Genomic DNA, 14,534 nt, shown 5'->3' with positions numbered 1-14,534 from the left:
GTGGGGACCTGAGATCATAAAAACCATCGCGAGCTGTGAGGCTCAACAGCCCCAAGAACAGACTTGGGGCTGTTGGTTCTGGAGCAAAGAGTAGAGGCTTCCTGTCTTCCGTGTTCAGTGTGCATGGCACATGGGGTGGCGGGGGAGGGGGTGTCGAACCCAGGCACGTCATAATTTAGTGGGCAGACCTCTGAGCTGTACTTTCACGTGTGAATTAGTACAAATCTGATCCTTGGTGTTGGGGCAAGAGGGGATACCGTGAGTGAGATGCTCTTAAAGCTTAATTCTACAATTTAAAGGGTTTTTAATGGTTCTGAAATTGCAGCCTTTTCTAGTGTTTAAACAGCCTTTTATGAAAGGATGATATTAGATGATGGGATTTTTAAAATATGTTCTCTCCCACAAAATGTTGCAAACCTAATAATGGTCTTTATAAATTTTTTAAGGTTTTATTTTACTCGTACAAAAGAACCCAGCATCTAGAAACCATTGTCTGGCACTAAGGGTGAAATCTGAAATCGGATTGTATACAAGCTAAGCTTGAGGAATATCTAGGACAACGATGTGCGTTAGAAATAGACGTAAGCCACGTAGGCAACGTGAAATCTTCTAGTAGTCATGTTTTAAAAAGCAAAAGAAACAAGTGAAATTAATTTTAATAATACCTTTTAACTCAGTACACCCAAATATGACCATTTTGACATACAGTGAGTATGATGAGCTATTTTGCATTCTTTTTCATACAAAGTCTTTGCCATCTTGCACATATTTCACACTCCAATGCCCAGTAGCTACTGCATTGGACAGTGTGGGTCTGGACGAAGAGGGTGTCCAAACCATGTCTGGCAACCCCGTCCAGGTAGGATTCAGTCTGTCTCCCCTCACTTGAGAGAGCAAGTGTTCATCATCCTTGAACACTGTTCGATGGACATCTCGATGAACAGTGTTTTCACCTCCATGAACAGTGTTCTTCATCCCTGGGACTTTGGTAAACAAGGAGAACATCTCGGCTCTTTAAATACAGGTGGATATTTCCAATTCCAGCATGTCAGAGCTCTCCACAGGCATCAGATGACTGTCCCCAGTGTCTCCCAGGACACCCTTCATGCAAGGCTCCCTGTTTGTGCCACCGAGGCTCCATATTCCAACTTTGGTCTTAGTGACTTGTTTGGTCTCTCTTCTCCGTATGATTGACCTTGAGACCTTGCTCAGCTTAGAACTCAGGAGTTCCCTCGAGCTGGTGTAACTCATAACTTGTCAAGGAACGCTGTCCCCTCCAACTTCTTCTCAGTGGGCACCCACCTGCTTCCTCCCTCACAGATGCATCCACTCATTCTTCAGACCTGTGTTGTATGTCTTATGTGTTAGGTTCTGAGATCCCAACTACAAATGAGTCCTTGCCTTTGGTGCAGCCAATAGTAGAGGGGAAGATAAGTAAGTTCACAATGTTTGGTAATCGATTACGAGGATGTCCTCGGAGAGCACCTTGGAAAAGCCTGGGGAGATCAAGAAATGCTTTCCAGGGAAAGTAACTTCCAAGCCAAGATTAGAAGAACAGAAAATTGCCTGACCTTGAAAGAGAGGAGAGTGCATTTCAGACACGGGGAGGGAGGCCATGCCTGTAGAGGTCCATAGAAAGAAGAGTGGGTCAGGCAGAACCTGGCCGAAACTTGGAGCATGCAGGGGAGGAGTCAGAAGTGGTGCTGGGTCACTAGGATAGGAAGCTGTGATTAAGGGTTTCAGCTTCATTTTGCAAGCAGTTAGGTAGCGTTGAAACATGTTAAAAATTTGCAGTTTGGAAAGATCATTTTAGCTGCAGCATCCTGGATAGATTGTAAGGGGATAAAGCTGGCTGAGAAGTTGCTGCAGTAATGCAGACAAGACATGATGGGAATGTGAAGAAACAGCCAGGTCATGAGATAGGTAAGAGGGATTGACAGGCCTAGGCCTTTAGTTAGGTTAGGGGCCTGGGGAGAGGCAGGATTTGAGAATATCTCTTGGATTTGGGCACATGATAGATGGTGGGTTGGGGAACAAGGCACAGCAGACTTGGCCAAGGTGCTGAAGGCAGAGTGTAGGTGAAGAGGTCACCTCATGGGGACCTCCAAGGGAAGGTGCTCTTTAGGATTAGGAATAAGGTTGGGGACATTAGCAAATAGATAGGAAATTGAAGCCTTGGGGAAAAGTTGAGTAGTCCAAATAGAAGGAAGACTGAGAAGAAGATGGTTTACTAGAATTTGCAGGGGACACTAGAATTTCAGATGAGGGAAAGAAGAGGAAAACCCAGAAGAGACAGCCTAAGGAGAGGATAGCCACACTAAGGTGATTTCACCAAAGCCAAGGGCAAAGAACCAAGTATTTAATAAAATGTGTGACCCTCCATGTCACATTTTACAGAGGTAACAAGTAAAGCAAAGACTGAGAAGTTTCCATTAGTTTAGCGACATGGAGGAGTGGTAGGGATGTTGGTAGTAGGATTTGGTAGGGAGAGGGGGTGAGAGGGCACTGGAAGGCAGAAGTGAGCGGAAACCCTATGTGGACTGAAGCGTGGGGCCTCTCTGAGTCCTCTGACAGGGGCCCCAAGCTTGGTTCCTTGAAGGAAAGAGCAGGTTCAGTGGTAAGGCCCAGAAGATCCTTGCTGGACCATAACTAGCAGGGTGGCCTTGGGCAGGTCAGTTCACTGTTACGGGCCTCAATTTCCTCATCAGTGAATATAGAGGGAGCCGGAAGCAATGTGTTCTAAACCTGTGTCCCACACAGTCCTCCCTGTATATCCGGGAAACATGCACATTCCCGCTATGTGTAAGGCGTTGTGTGCTAGAAGAAAAGAAAAAATGCACGGGTGGGCGGGGGCAGGTTTTGAGATCAAAGCTGGGTAAACAGTAGGCTAGCAGGTCTCAGAACCTGTAACACGTTCATGTGTATTGGCGATCACCGGAAAGGTGATCTAGCAGTTTTCCAGTATTTCTCATTTGCCCAACTGACTTGACTTGTGCCAACTGTGTTCAGAGAGCAGGCATAGGCTTCTCTTGGAAACACTGTCCACCAGGGGTCGCCCAGCCAGATGCTCTCTGTGGTACTTCCTAGTGTTGCAGCAACTCAGGGGTTCGTCTGGAGTCCAGGAGAGAAAGGTCTTCCAGCTGCCAAGGGCTGCAAAACAAAGTAGAAGTGGAGGCTGGGCCTTTAGGGGAATCCAGATATCATGGCCTCTTTTTTTTTTTTTTTCTTGAAAGAGTAAGAGAGAGAGAAGGAGCAGGAGGGAGAGGAAAGGAGAAACCAAAGCTGGCTCCATGCTGAGTGCAGAGCCTGATGCAGGGCTCGATCCCACGACCACAAGATCATGACCTGACCCAAAACAAAGAGCTACCCAGGTGTACAATATTATGGCCTTTTATATAATGGTGCCCTCTTTCCCCAGTGAGCATCCCAGTCTGTCAGCAGAGATGCCTGGGGGACTTCTTACATTTGCCAGGAAAATGGGCTTGTAGAGCTATTTTCTGGAAACACTGTTCTGATCTATGGGCAGCCGTTAATCTGTTGGTGGAAGTGCTCTCGCAGGGTCAACATGTAGATTGTCTTAGAAATGTGATGCCACAGGGAGTCGGTGGCTGAGAAATCCAGGGGGATACCCTGAGGAGGAAGAAATGAACGGCAGGTCCTGAGCTGGACTGACAGCAGCAACTCCCATCCCTGGGAGAAGTGAGCAAAGAGACAACTTCTTATGTATTGTATGGTTCATATTAAGGGAGTTGAATCTATAAAGATTGGGACAAGCCCAAAAGGTACTACTGGAGAACTTTTCTGTGTGTGTAGGGCCCTCAGGCATCCATATCTAGCATCATCTTGGGGGATGGAGGCCACCAGAGGGTCCTGTAAGGGGCTCTGGAAGGACCTTGTGGGGTCAGCTACCAACTGCCCAAGAGGATTTATCATTGACCCCCAGGGAGTGAGAAATGCTGCTGACCTTGTTTCTTCAGGTACCTATATTCATTGTCTCTTGTTGCATAACAAATTACCCACCATTTAGTAGCTTAATAGGACATTTATTATCTCAGTTTCTGGGGATCAGGCATTCAGGCGTGGCTCAGGTGTGTCCTTGACTGCAGGCTCTCCCAGGCGGGAATCCAGGGGTCAGCTGGAGCTGCTGGCATCTGAGGGCAAAACCAGGCTGGACTCTCATCCCATCTCCCTTGTGTGGTTCTGGGCAGGATTCCAGTCCTCACGAGCTATTGACCCAAGGCCATGCTCACTCATTCCTAGCCATGTGGGACAGCCCCGCGTGGCAGCTTGCTTCACCAGCATGCACAAGCCGCAGGGATGGATGTCCCGATCTTTCCTAACCTGATCACAGACTTGGCATCCCAACACTTTAGCTGTGTTCTGTTCCTGAGAAGCCACTCACCGGGGTCAGCCCATGCTCCAGGGGAGGGGACACCACAAGGACTTGGGAGTCAGAGGCATCTGCTGCCCACCACAGTACCCGACCAGGCTTCAGGGAAGCTCATTCCCCAGCCCTGGCCCACGAACCCTCTTCCCAGCATAAAGGAATTTAATAATGCGTTCAGCAATTAAAATGTAGCAGCACAATGGAGTAACAGATCTCACTGTTATTCTTAGTATCATTTATGAGATGCAGGATTTCTGTAATCCTAAATGAGGACAGCTGTTGAGGCAAGACCTAGGAGCACTCTATGTTTATGTGGATGAACAAATTAATCTGCATGTGAAATCCCAGTGAAATTGACATGAAATAAAAATTTCATGCCTTACAGTGTATCTGTGTTGCCCATGAAATGAGATAAAAAGGAATTTCTGATTCTACCGTTGTCATACTTTTTATACTGCTTGCATTTTTCTCTTCTAAAGACTCGAGTTTGAACCCAGAAGCCAGGTGCAGGTTTGGCATTTTGTACCTTTTGGCCATCTTCCTTCTCCGCTTGGCTGGGAGCCGGCTTCCTTACAGACAACTGATTCGGGAATGTATTAGCTCTAAATGTATTCACTCTCAGCTCTAAATACAGAACCTGTGATTCTCAACGCAGATAGCATGTTCGCTGTCCCTGTCCCAGGGCAGCTGACATTCTGGAAAGGTCCCTGGGCCTTGAGCTTTGCTCCCCTCATCCTTCTGGGTGTTCGTGTCCTGGGGACTGAGGGGAGGAGATGCTGGTCTCATCAAGGCTGGAGCCATGACATGGGGAGATGAGACAAAAGTGTGGGAGGGACAGAGGATGTGCCCCCATGCCTCTGCACCTGGAAATCCTCAAATTGTTGCTCCCTCGGGGACAGACAGTGTTCTCCCAGGAAACAGGCCCCACCCCCACGCTATGCCTTGTTTCTCTTGGCCCTCGAGTCCATAGAGCTTGGGAAATGGAACACACAGAGAAGACAGCCCATTCGTTCTCTCTGCCTGAGTCTGCCCTCTGCCACGTGGGCGAGACTGTAAGAGTCACGGTCACTAGCTATTTAGAAATAGGTGTGCACGGTTTGTCCCTCCCCCGCCCAGGGCCTCACTGAAATCACCGCTCTGCTGGCCGCATCCAGGCAGAAAGTAGGAGTCCCTGTCAGGATCCCCCAGTGGCGGCTCAGTCAGCCATTTCCCTGTCTTCCTCTAACTGCCCAGGAGCAGCAACCTGTCTCTCCCCTCTGGGCAGGTGGCTGCAACAGCTAGGTTCTAGAGTTCCATAGAAACTGCTTCTTGGGTTGGTAACTTGAGTGGGGACACATGGGTTCTCAGGGCATAGGGCACACAGATGGGACTTAGCAGCAGCTGGAGGCTTTTGGATATCCTAGTGCTTGGAACAGTGCTGGCGTGGAGAGGTAGTGGCATGGTGACAGTTGTGGCATGGTGACGAGGACAGCTAGCAGGCCTACGTTCAAATCTCTGCACTGGCTACAAGTTACTTAACCTCCCTATGCCTCAGTCTTCTTCTGAGTGAGTCCATCAAGCAGTGACCCCTCATAAGGTTTTGGTGAGCATTTAAATACACAAGGTGCCCTGCACAGTGCCCGGCAGCAGGCGTCACTGAGTAGTAGGGGGTTTTTTGGTTATTTATTTATTTATTTACTTGGTGAGGGAGAGAACGAGCGAGCACATGCACCCACAAGCAGGGGTTGTATGCCGGGGGAGAGAGGGAGAGACAGAATCCCTGGCCGGCTCCACACACAGCACGGAGCCCGACACAGGGCTTGATCTCCCTACCCCGAGGTCATGACCTGAGTGAAGACCAAGAGCCAGACGCTTACCGACTGAGCTACCCAGGCGCCCCTGAAGTAGTAGTTTTAAAAACACGATGAGGTGGAGTTTTTATCCCTGTAGACCAGGAGCTGAGGCTTAGCGAAGGGAAGTCGCTGCCAAGCCCCCGAGTGGTAACACACCCAGGTGTCCCACCTCAGGCCTGTGTGATCTCCATTACATTCTGTGACGTATCTGTGTGACTTTTGCCCTTTTTCTAACTGCCTTCGATCTCCCCTCTGGGACATCGGAGCCCCCCCGCCCCGCCGGGAGCATCTCTTGTCTCACTTGGTGCCATTGTCATTTGTGGGGGAGTCCAGGGGCCTTCCTTTCCATCAACATTTTGGTGACCATAATTATTATTATTATCAGAGTCCCTGGGTCTGCCTCTTCATCACTCCCTCCTGCTTTGACTTTCCAAAGTCAAACACCAGATGTTATCATTTATGGCCATGTCTTTTCTTCCATAAGGGTAGCATGCTGTACGAGGAAGGTGTGTGTCCAGGAGTCAGAGGACCAGGTTACCAGCCCCAGCAGGCCCACATGGGACCATCAGGATCCTCTGTTGCCCACTGATAAGTTGGGGCTGGTGGGATCATAACAGTGCTTAGAGGCAGCTGTCCATTTCATGAGCTTTGGCAACAAAATAAAAGGCAGGTTCATGGGGCGCCTGGGTGCCTCTGTCGGTTAAGCATCTGCCTTCGGCTCAGGTTGTGATCCCAGGGTCCTGTGTCAGGCTTTGAGCTCAGCGGTGGGGAGTCTGCTTCTCCCTCTCCCCCTACCCCCCTCCCCGCCTCCTGTGTGCGTGCTCCCTCTCTCAAATAAATAAATAAAATAATTTTTTTTTTAAAAAAAAAGCATGTGCACCTTACATTTCTATGGGAAATGACAGTGACCTTCACTTAGCATGTTTCTGACATACCCGCCTTGGCACCTGTTGGAGTGTAGGGACGGGGCAGGGGTGGGTAGGGGAGCAGGGACCAGTGATGGAGAGCTGGAAAGAGATGGAAGGGGAAGAAGTTCCTTCCTGCGCCTGGGGCTGGTGTCTCAGAAGCTCCATGGAAGCGTCTCAGCCGGTAAGTGGTACTAAGCACTCAAAAAGTTGATGGTTCAGGAAGACACACCTGAATTTGGGGAAATTGAGAGCCTCAGTTGAATTTTTCAGAAAGAAAAAGAAGCACAGAACAACAACAACAAAAAAACCTGCACATGGGGAGTGAGCTCAGCGGAGTGTACGTTATTCAGGATGTCGTGGGGTCGTGGGGACAGCAGCCCCGGTGGGCGGGCTGGCGTCAGTCTCCCCACACTGTGTGGTCCGCCTTTCCTCTGGGCTCTGCCCCCACCACAATCTTTCCTGCTCACTCGCTCTTCTCGCCAGTAAAACCCCTGAATCTTTAATAAATTATAAACATGCTTTCCTGTCCGTCTGCGGGCGCCAGATCTCAGCATTGGCAGCTTTGACATTCCCCCAGAGTCCTAATAGATCTTGCCATTTGATTAATCTTTTAGAACCTGCTCCCAGAGAGTCCAACTTCTGAGCTGACTCCTCACGGAGTCCAGTCCGAAGGATTTTTCTCCGCCTTTCGGCCTTGTTGCTGCCAGTGCCAATGTCCCCAAGCAGGGCGGTGGGGTGTTGGTAACAGGAGGGCAGTTAGAATTCACGGGACCTGGGTTCAGCTCGCCTGAGTCATTCTCCAGGTATGTGACCCTGAGTGAGATTGGGAGCCCCCAGGTCCTCTCTTCTTGGGAGTGCAGGTTCTCAGAAGCTATTTTGGGGGTCTGATGAGACAGTGGAAACTCTGTGACCGGGATCAGAGGGAAGAATCCGTGAAGTCCAAGGAGCCAGGCTGCCTATGCCACCGAGGTCAGAGCAGTGCCCTGCTGCCCACTCTCCCTGGGCCTGTGTACGCTGGAGCTCTTGGGGGAATCGCCGCCCCCCAGATAAGAACCGCCCCCATCCTTTATCCTGCAGGAGTGGGGAGGGGAATGAGGTCCCAGAACACGATTGCCCGGCCTCCCACCAATGCCTGTCACACCACCAAGTTCTGCCCAGTTTAGGAAGTTGAACTGGGTCGTCTCCAAGGCCCCTTCCTTTTCGGAATCATGAGTTCATGGTTCTAGTCCCTAAGCACAGAACAGGATATGGAGGCTGGTTCAGCACCAGGAGCCGTGCTAAAAAGAATTCTCGTGGCCATTTACTCGGCTTCTGTTAAACACCTCGCCCGTTGTCTGCAGTCTGTGGTCTTGGCTGCAAGCCTGTAATGGAGGTATCTGTCTGCATTTCAGAGGTGACACACCGAGCCTCTGAGAAGGCAAACGATGTGCCCGAGGGCCCACAGCACAGTTCTCGGTGGAGTCAGGGTTCAGACTGACATCACAGCCCGTCTTCCTTTCTCTAACACCGATGCTGGCTGCTTTGCTCTCCCTGCCTCCTCGCACCCCTCGGGGCCTCTCAGGGCCCCTCACCTTTTGTCAGACAGGACAGAACCACCCAATGGGAGCAGTACTCTGCACATTTGAACTCACTCTTGAAGATAACGGCCCCGACGGGCTTGTCAAGCTTGGACTATTCCCTAACAACATAGTAATAATCTAGGGGGGAAACTATACAAGTTAAAAATTGTTGTCTCCACTTTCCAGAAGGAAAAATGGAGGCTCGGAAAGGTCAATTCAATGTCCAGCCACACAGTCGAGCTCATGCTGCAGGACGGTCTTTGTGGGGTTCTGTCACATCAACCATCTTTATTTGGGGTCAGCTACAGTTAGAGCTTCTGATTCCTGTGCTCCCTTACACAGGAGAGCCCAGCCCCTGTCCTACAGATGAGCAGACAGCAAGCTGGAGAGGAGGTGCCTGGCCCGTACTCCTACAGCCAGTTGGTAGGGTATGACCCCCCCAGCAAATATTCTATGAACCGTCTCATACGGCACTCAACCTGGGGGTCCAGAACCGTGCCAGTGCTGGGACACTGTACCCCATTTCTCTCTGTCCATCCCTACTTCATCCAGCACCTCCTCGTCCGTGAAGACTTCAGCAGCCCAGGCAGCGTTGTGCCTGCCTCTCTGGTCTGCGGGCGCCATGCGTGCGTGCTGCTGGGCCCTTGTACATTTACACGCTGCCTCCCCCAGCTGCATTGACCGAGGCAGGAGAAATGGCCTCTGTCCCCGGAGGCTCTCTGAGCGGCTCCCACTACCGCAGTCCCACACCAACTTGCCCTAAAGAACTTCCGTCACCAAGGCTGGGGTTTGGGGTCCCTTGGCCATCCCCATGGTAGTGCCCAGCCTCTGCGCCTTGGCCCAGCCCTGCCAGTCATGGCCTTGGGAGTCACTTGGGTCAGTCTTTCTTTTTGTCTCCTCTCTGACAGAGACGATGAGGTCCTGCTAAGCTCTCAGCTTTATTACCTTCCTAGAAAAGACAGATGATCACCCCTCGGCTCCCTGACATCCACCTCCTTCCTTTCAGCACTCACCATGCTCGCTGCTGCCTCCCCCGCTGCCTGGGTCTCCCCAAGGCCCTCCACACCCTCACGGCCCCTGTAGCACAGCAGCCGAGGGCCTCCCTCCCCACCCTACCAACCAAGTCCATCTCAACTAGACTCCCACCCTTCTCCCTCATTGCTCCTAATTTAAACTCAGGTCTCTATATAAAGATAGGCAAGTTCAAGACCTCTTCTCCCTGGGGGCCATGTCCAAACATTTTCCTTCCCGTTTTATGATAGCTAGCAAATCCATATAAATCACCGCCAAAACTTAGTAGCCAAAAACCACAGGAATCATTGCTTATCTTCATAGTATTTGTGGGTCCGAAATTCTGGGAGGTCCAGCGTGGAGCCAATGGGACTTCTGTCATCTGCTGGCTGGGCTAGCATTGGGGGACTCCCTCCTGGGGTGTCTCATTCACGTGGCTGGCAAGTTGGTGGCAGTGGGGGCAAGAGGCCTCTCTTCTCCCATGCATGAGCATCTCTCCACGGGTCTGCTTGCGTGTCCTCAGCGGCTGGTTTCCCTCCAGGTGGCCAAAGCAGAGCCTGCACTGTTTCTAGCCTTGGAGGTGTCACCCATGGTCACTTCTGTCATAGTCTGTTGGTTGTGGGAGCTAGCCCCGATTCAGCGAGGGACAGGACAAAGCAAGGCATGAGGACCAGTAGGTGAGATTTGCTGGATGCCTTCTGGGATGCTGGTGGCCACACCTTCAAAAACCATCAGTTCTTAAGTCAGCAGCTGAGCTAGGAATGCATTTCCCAAATCTCTTTCTCCCTCTCCCGGTGAATGGGCATCTAGTATGCTGAACTCTTGTTTGGGGGACGTGGAGAGAGACAAGCATCCTTTCCTAGAGATAGGGGACTAGTTCCCTAGAACTCATAGTCAGGTGTGGAAGACTGTCCCATCTCCGAAAGTTCTAGAAGAAAGATCTGTACAGAATACAGGAATACAAAGGACAGGTCATTGTTTATGTGGGGGGAATGGGGAAGGCCTTCACAGCAGGAGGGACATTTGCTCTGGGTCTTGAAGGATGAGTAGAAGCTCATTAGGAGGAGAAAGCAAGAAGGACGCTGCTCCGTGCAGAAGTCCTAGGATAAGCAGTGAAAGAGAGTTCTGGAAGCAAATGATGCTGCCACCAAGGGAGGTCTCAGGGGGCTGTGATAGGGAGATTGGACCTTCTGCAACAGGAGCCACTGAGGGCTTCCGGCCAGAGGAAGGCCTGCACAGAGCTGTGTGGTGGACAGGATGTGAGTGGCAGGGGCAGAGGGTGGAGGCAGGAAGACCAGTCAGCAGGTTGCCCCAGGGATCCCTGAGAGGAGTGAGGACTCTGGGAGCCGGGCCCATGGGAACAACAGAACAGGAGTGGATTCTGGAGGGTTTTCTTAGTAGACGTTGCTCACATGATGTGGTGAGGTGTTGTCTTTGGCGGGTTGGGAGAGAGGGGACCGGGAAGGCCTGAAGGTCGTGACTTAACTTTCCACTATCTTCCCCTGGGGCCTTCCTTTCTTAATTCTTGGTTCCTGGCAGGTGACCCAAGCCCAGCTGTGCTCACAGGGCCCCGCTTTCACTGCACAAATTCTCCTGTTCAGTGTTTGCTTTTGGAGGAACGTGTTCAAGTCTCAGGGAGGCCAAAGGAACGTCAGGCTCGTTGGCCTAGGATTGAGATGAAGCGCTTTCAGCCACAGACTTCTTTGAGAATCCAGTGAAGAGTATGAATCATCTTCCCAGAGAAAAACAAAACCAAACCACAGACAACCCACACATTTGCATACACCGCTTTGCCAATGGTATCAGCGGGCTCCCGGGGCCCTGGAAGTCCAGCCTTGGATCTCCAGACCCCCAAACTCAAAGCCCTGAGCCGAGGACAAAATTAGAAAATGAAGAGAAGAAACATTTGACTCCCCAAATGTCTGTTATTTACTTCCTCGTTTAATACCACTCCGTGTAATTGGACAGCCCCTGGAAGAGCTGGAAACAGGAGGAAGCACTTACCCAGGGATGGTCCCTGGTGGCACCAGCATCACTTGGCGGGTTTATTTTCATTATTATAGTAATTTTCGGGCTGCAGGCTACAATTTTCCCTTGCAGCGAGGTATTAAATTGAAATTACCCCAGATGTAATTGTCACACGAAATGATCCTGGACACGTGGAAATGAAAGCTTTTTCAAGATGGAGTTTTATTGTCTGTGCCAGGGTGTTAGGGCTCTGCCTGGTTAAACTTGCCAGATTTCTGCCTGTGTGGCAGGAGGTCAGGAGTCAGTATGCGGGGGATGGGCTGGAGCTGCTGGCCCAGGACACGGTGAAGCCTCTGTTGACCTGGATGGACACAGACCAGGGAGCAGAGCCCAAGACTTGGGGGAGGCTTGGTGTGGCCACTAGGAGTCCCTGTGCATGAACTCGTCCCACGTTTATGTTCTGTATGCTAACTTAACTTGGATCCAAGCCCAGGTTCCCCTGTGGAGGTGGGCAATTTAGCTTCAGTCATTCTGGGCTCTCCCTGCCCTGGGGTCTTCACCCGTGCTGTGCAGCTGGGGTGGTCCCCCCAGACGCCAGGCCTCTCTCTGTACTGGGGACCGCCGCAGTGCCCTTGGTTCCAGCCCTTTAGATCTGCTTTGCCCCCCAAGGCCTTATGTGTCCTCATGCCTTTCCTCCCCCAGATGCACCCTGCTGGTCTACTGCGCTGACCTCCCCCCGACCAGCATCATCATCACCTTCCACAACGAGGCCCGCTCCACCTTGCTCAGAACCATCCGCAGGTAAGACGATCCTCCTCAGGAGGGGGAATGGCCCTGCGGGAAAAACATCGGGCATTTCTGACTCCATGCCCACATTGTCTGACACACTCATGCATCCATTCCGTCACTTCCCTCACTCCTCTGGGGGAGCGTGTACCCTGTCTCATAGGGGAGAGACAGAGGCCTGCTTTGCTCAGCAGCTTGCCTGTCACTGGCAGCCACAGAGAACCTGGAGCTCTCGCCCTTGACCATGGTACTAGACTGCCTCTGGAATGAGTTCTAACTCCCACAGCTGCCAAGGTTGCGGAGGCTGGCGAGGCAGAGTCCATACCTAACCCCAGCATCAGGCTGGATTAGAACTTGTGTCTGCCAAGTGCCGCCTCTCCCAGCACCCGTCTCACCACAGCTTCCCACATGGCCAGGAGCTGTGGTACACACCAGAGCAGCCCGAGGGCAGTGGCTGACCTTTGCTTTCCTGGCCATCTTTCTCTTCCAGCCCCAGCCCCGCTCTGCCTCTCCACCCGCCCTCAGTTCTGAGTCTGGGCCCCACTCATGCTCTAACAGGTGCATCCTTCTTTTGGCCCATGGCGTGCATGAGTCTGAGACAAGCAAAAGTCCCAGCACCAGCTCCCAGCAGAACTCTCCTCAGAACACAGATGGAGCCCTGGGGGCCTGGCCCTGGTTGTTTCGGCTCCCCTACGGCATACCATGTCCTTCTGTAACTCTGGAGCTCCCATACCCCTCTTCCCTTCTCTCCATCTGTCCCCCCTTCCTCTTTGGGGTCTTGGGCTGCATTGGCATCTCAGATGGTGGCAGTAGTGACCATTAGTCATGAGGCCCCTGGTGTGTAGACATGTCTGGGCTCATGCTCTCAGCTGGGAAGGTGTGAGGCTGCTGCTGTACCCAGTCTACAGCTGAGAAAACTGAAGCTCAGAGACACTCAATCAAAGCCTCCTGTTGCTCAGCAATGGTGGCGAAGCTGGGTTCAAACCCTTGCTCTCTGACCTCAGTTCTTCTCAGCATTCTCTGTGGGCCAGGCTGGTCTCCGGGTGGTGTTTAGCAGCCCTGGTGTTGGGGCTGACCCTGGGACAGAGCACATGCATACCTCCATGCCCCTAGGACACACGGCCTGCATGAGCCCATCCCTGTCTGGTAGGCAGCACAGCACAGGGTCGCTGATCCTACAGGGAGGGAGGGCCTAGAGAGTACAGTCAAGCATGGCAAAATTGCTCGTCATTTCCATCACGAAGCCACACTTTCTTGTTCCTGGCAGGGGACAGACAGGGAAGCTCCAGGTGGTGGGCGGGAGTCAGTAATAGGCTCACCCTGATGGCGGGCACCAGGTTTTGGGGGCCACCTGTCACTTACAATGAACGTCCTCTGTGCAGTGTCCATGCATCCCATGGAAATGCAGGGATGGGCCTGCCCAAATGCACATTGTTTCCCCGTGTCCACAGGGGCAGCTCTGTCTGCGGCCCAGATGTCCCTGGCAGCTGGCTGGCTCACTCCTTCTGCCAGCTGCTTGCCCTGTCTGTCCTGCCTGCTGCATTCACCCCACCAGTCCGGAGATCCGCACCTGATTTCCCAAAAAGCCTTCAGATCTTAACGCGAAGATGTCCTGAGTCACTGTCAGGAGCCACCGTGAGCCTCGCGGTAGCCGAATAAAGTACCTTTCGGATTTGTAAACCTGAGCGGGTGTGTGTAAGGGCAGGGGTCTGGGGACCTCCGATTTACCTGGGTCTTTTCTGGTGTGGGGAGAGCATGGTTCCTGGCTGGGCAGGGTGAGCAGGTGCACTGTCAGAGCTGATTGCTTTGACAAAATGCCAGACCCCAGCCCCACTGCCGTCATGGTCTGCCTGGGCACGAGGTAGAGTTTCTAGAACAGACTTAGGGCAGCCTCTGCCTTTCCCACCATGGTGGTTGTTCCACAAGGTCATGTCTGGGCATGTATGCCAGATGTTTCCATGAGGACACTATAGGATCAGAGAGAGGCCCTTTGCCTTCTGGGCTGGCCTCTCTTCTTCCTTACAGGAGTCCTCTGACATCAGACACCTCCACCCCCTCAACACAGACACACATACATATACAC

At 52.0% G+C, this 14,534-nt stretch overlaps 1 protein-coding gene across 1 annotated transcript in view; it reads left to right on the top strand.

The window, feature by feature from the left end:
• The window catches only part of GALNT14 (polypeptide N-acetylgalactosaminyltransferase 14), a 209,500-nt gene that overhangs the window by 152,852 nt on the left and 42,114 nt on the right, over positions 1–14,534 (top strand). The window contains exon 3 of the mRNA XM_059407590.1: positions 12,368–12,466. Coding sequence (XP_059263573.1) covers positions 12,368–12,466 — 99 coding nt within the window. The remainder of the gene's footprint in view (positions 1–12,367; positions 12,467–14,534) is intronic.

The sequence above is a fragment of the Mustela nigripes genome, chromosome 7, assembly GCF_022355385.1.
Source record: "Mustela nigripes isolate SB6536 chromosome 7, MUSNIG.SB6536, whole genome shotgun sequence".
In the NCBI taxonomy this organism is placed as follows: Eukaryota; Metazoa; Chordata; class Mammalia; order Carnivora; family Mustelidae; genus Mustela; species Mustela nigripes.
The sequence above is the reverse complement of the archived record's forward strand: the minus strand, read 5'-3'. Positions and strand labels throughout refer to the sequence as shown.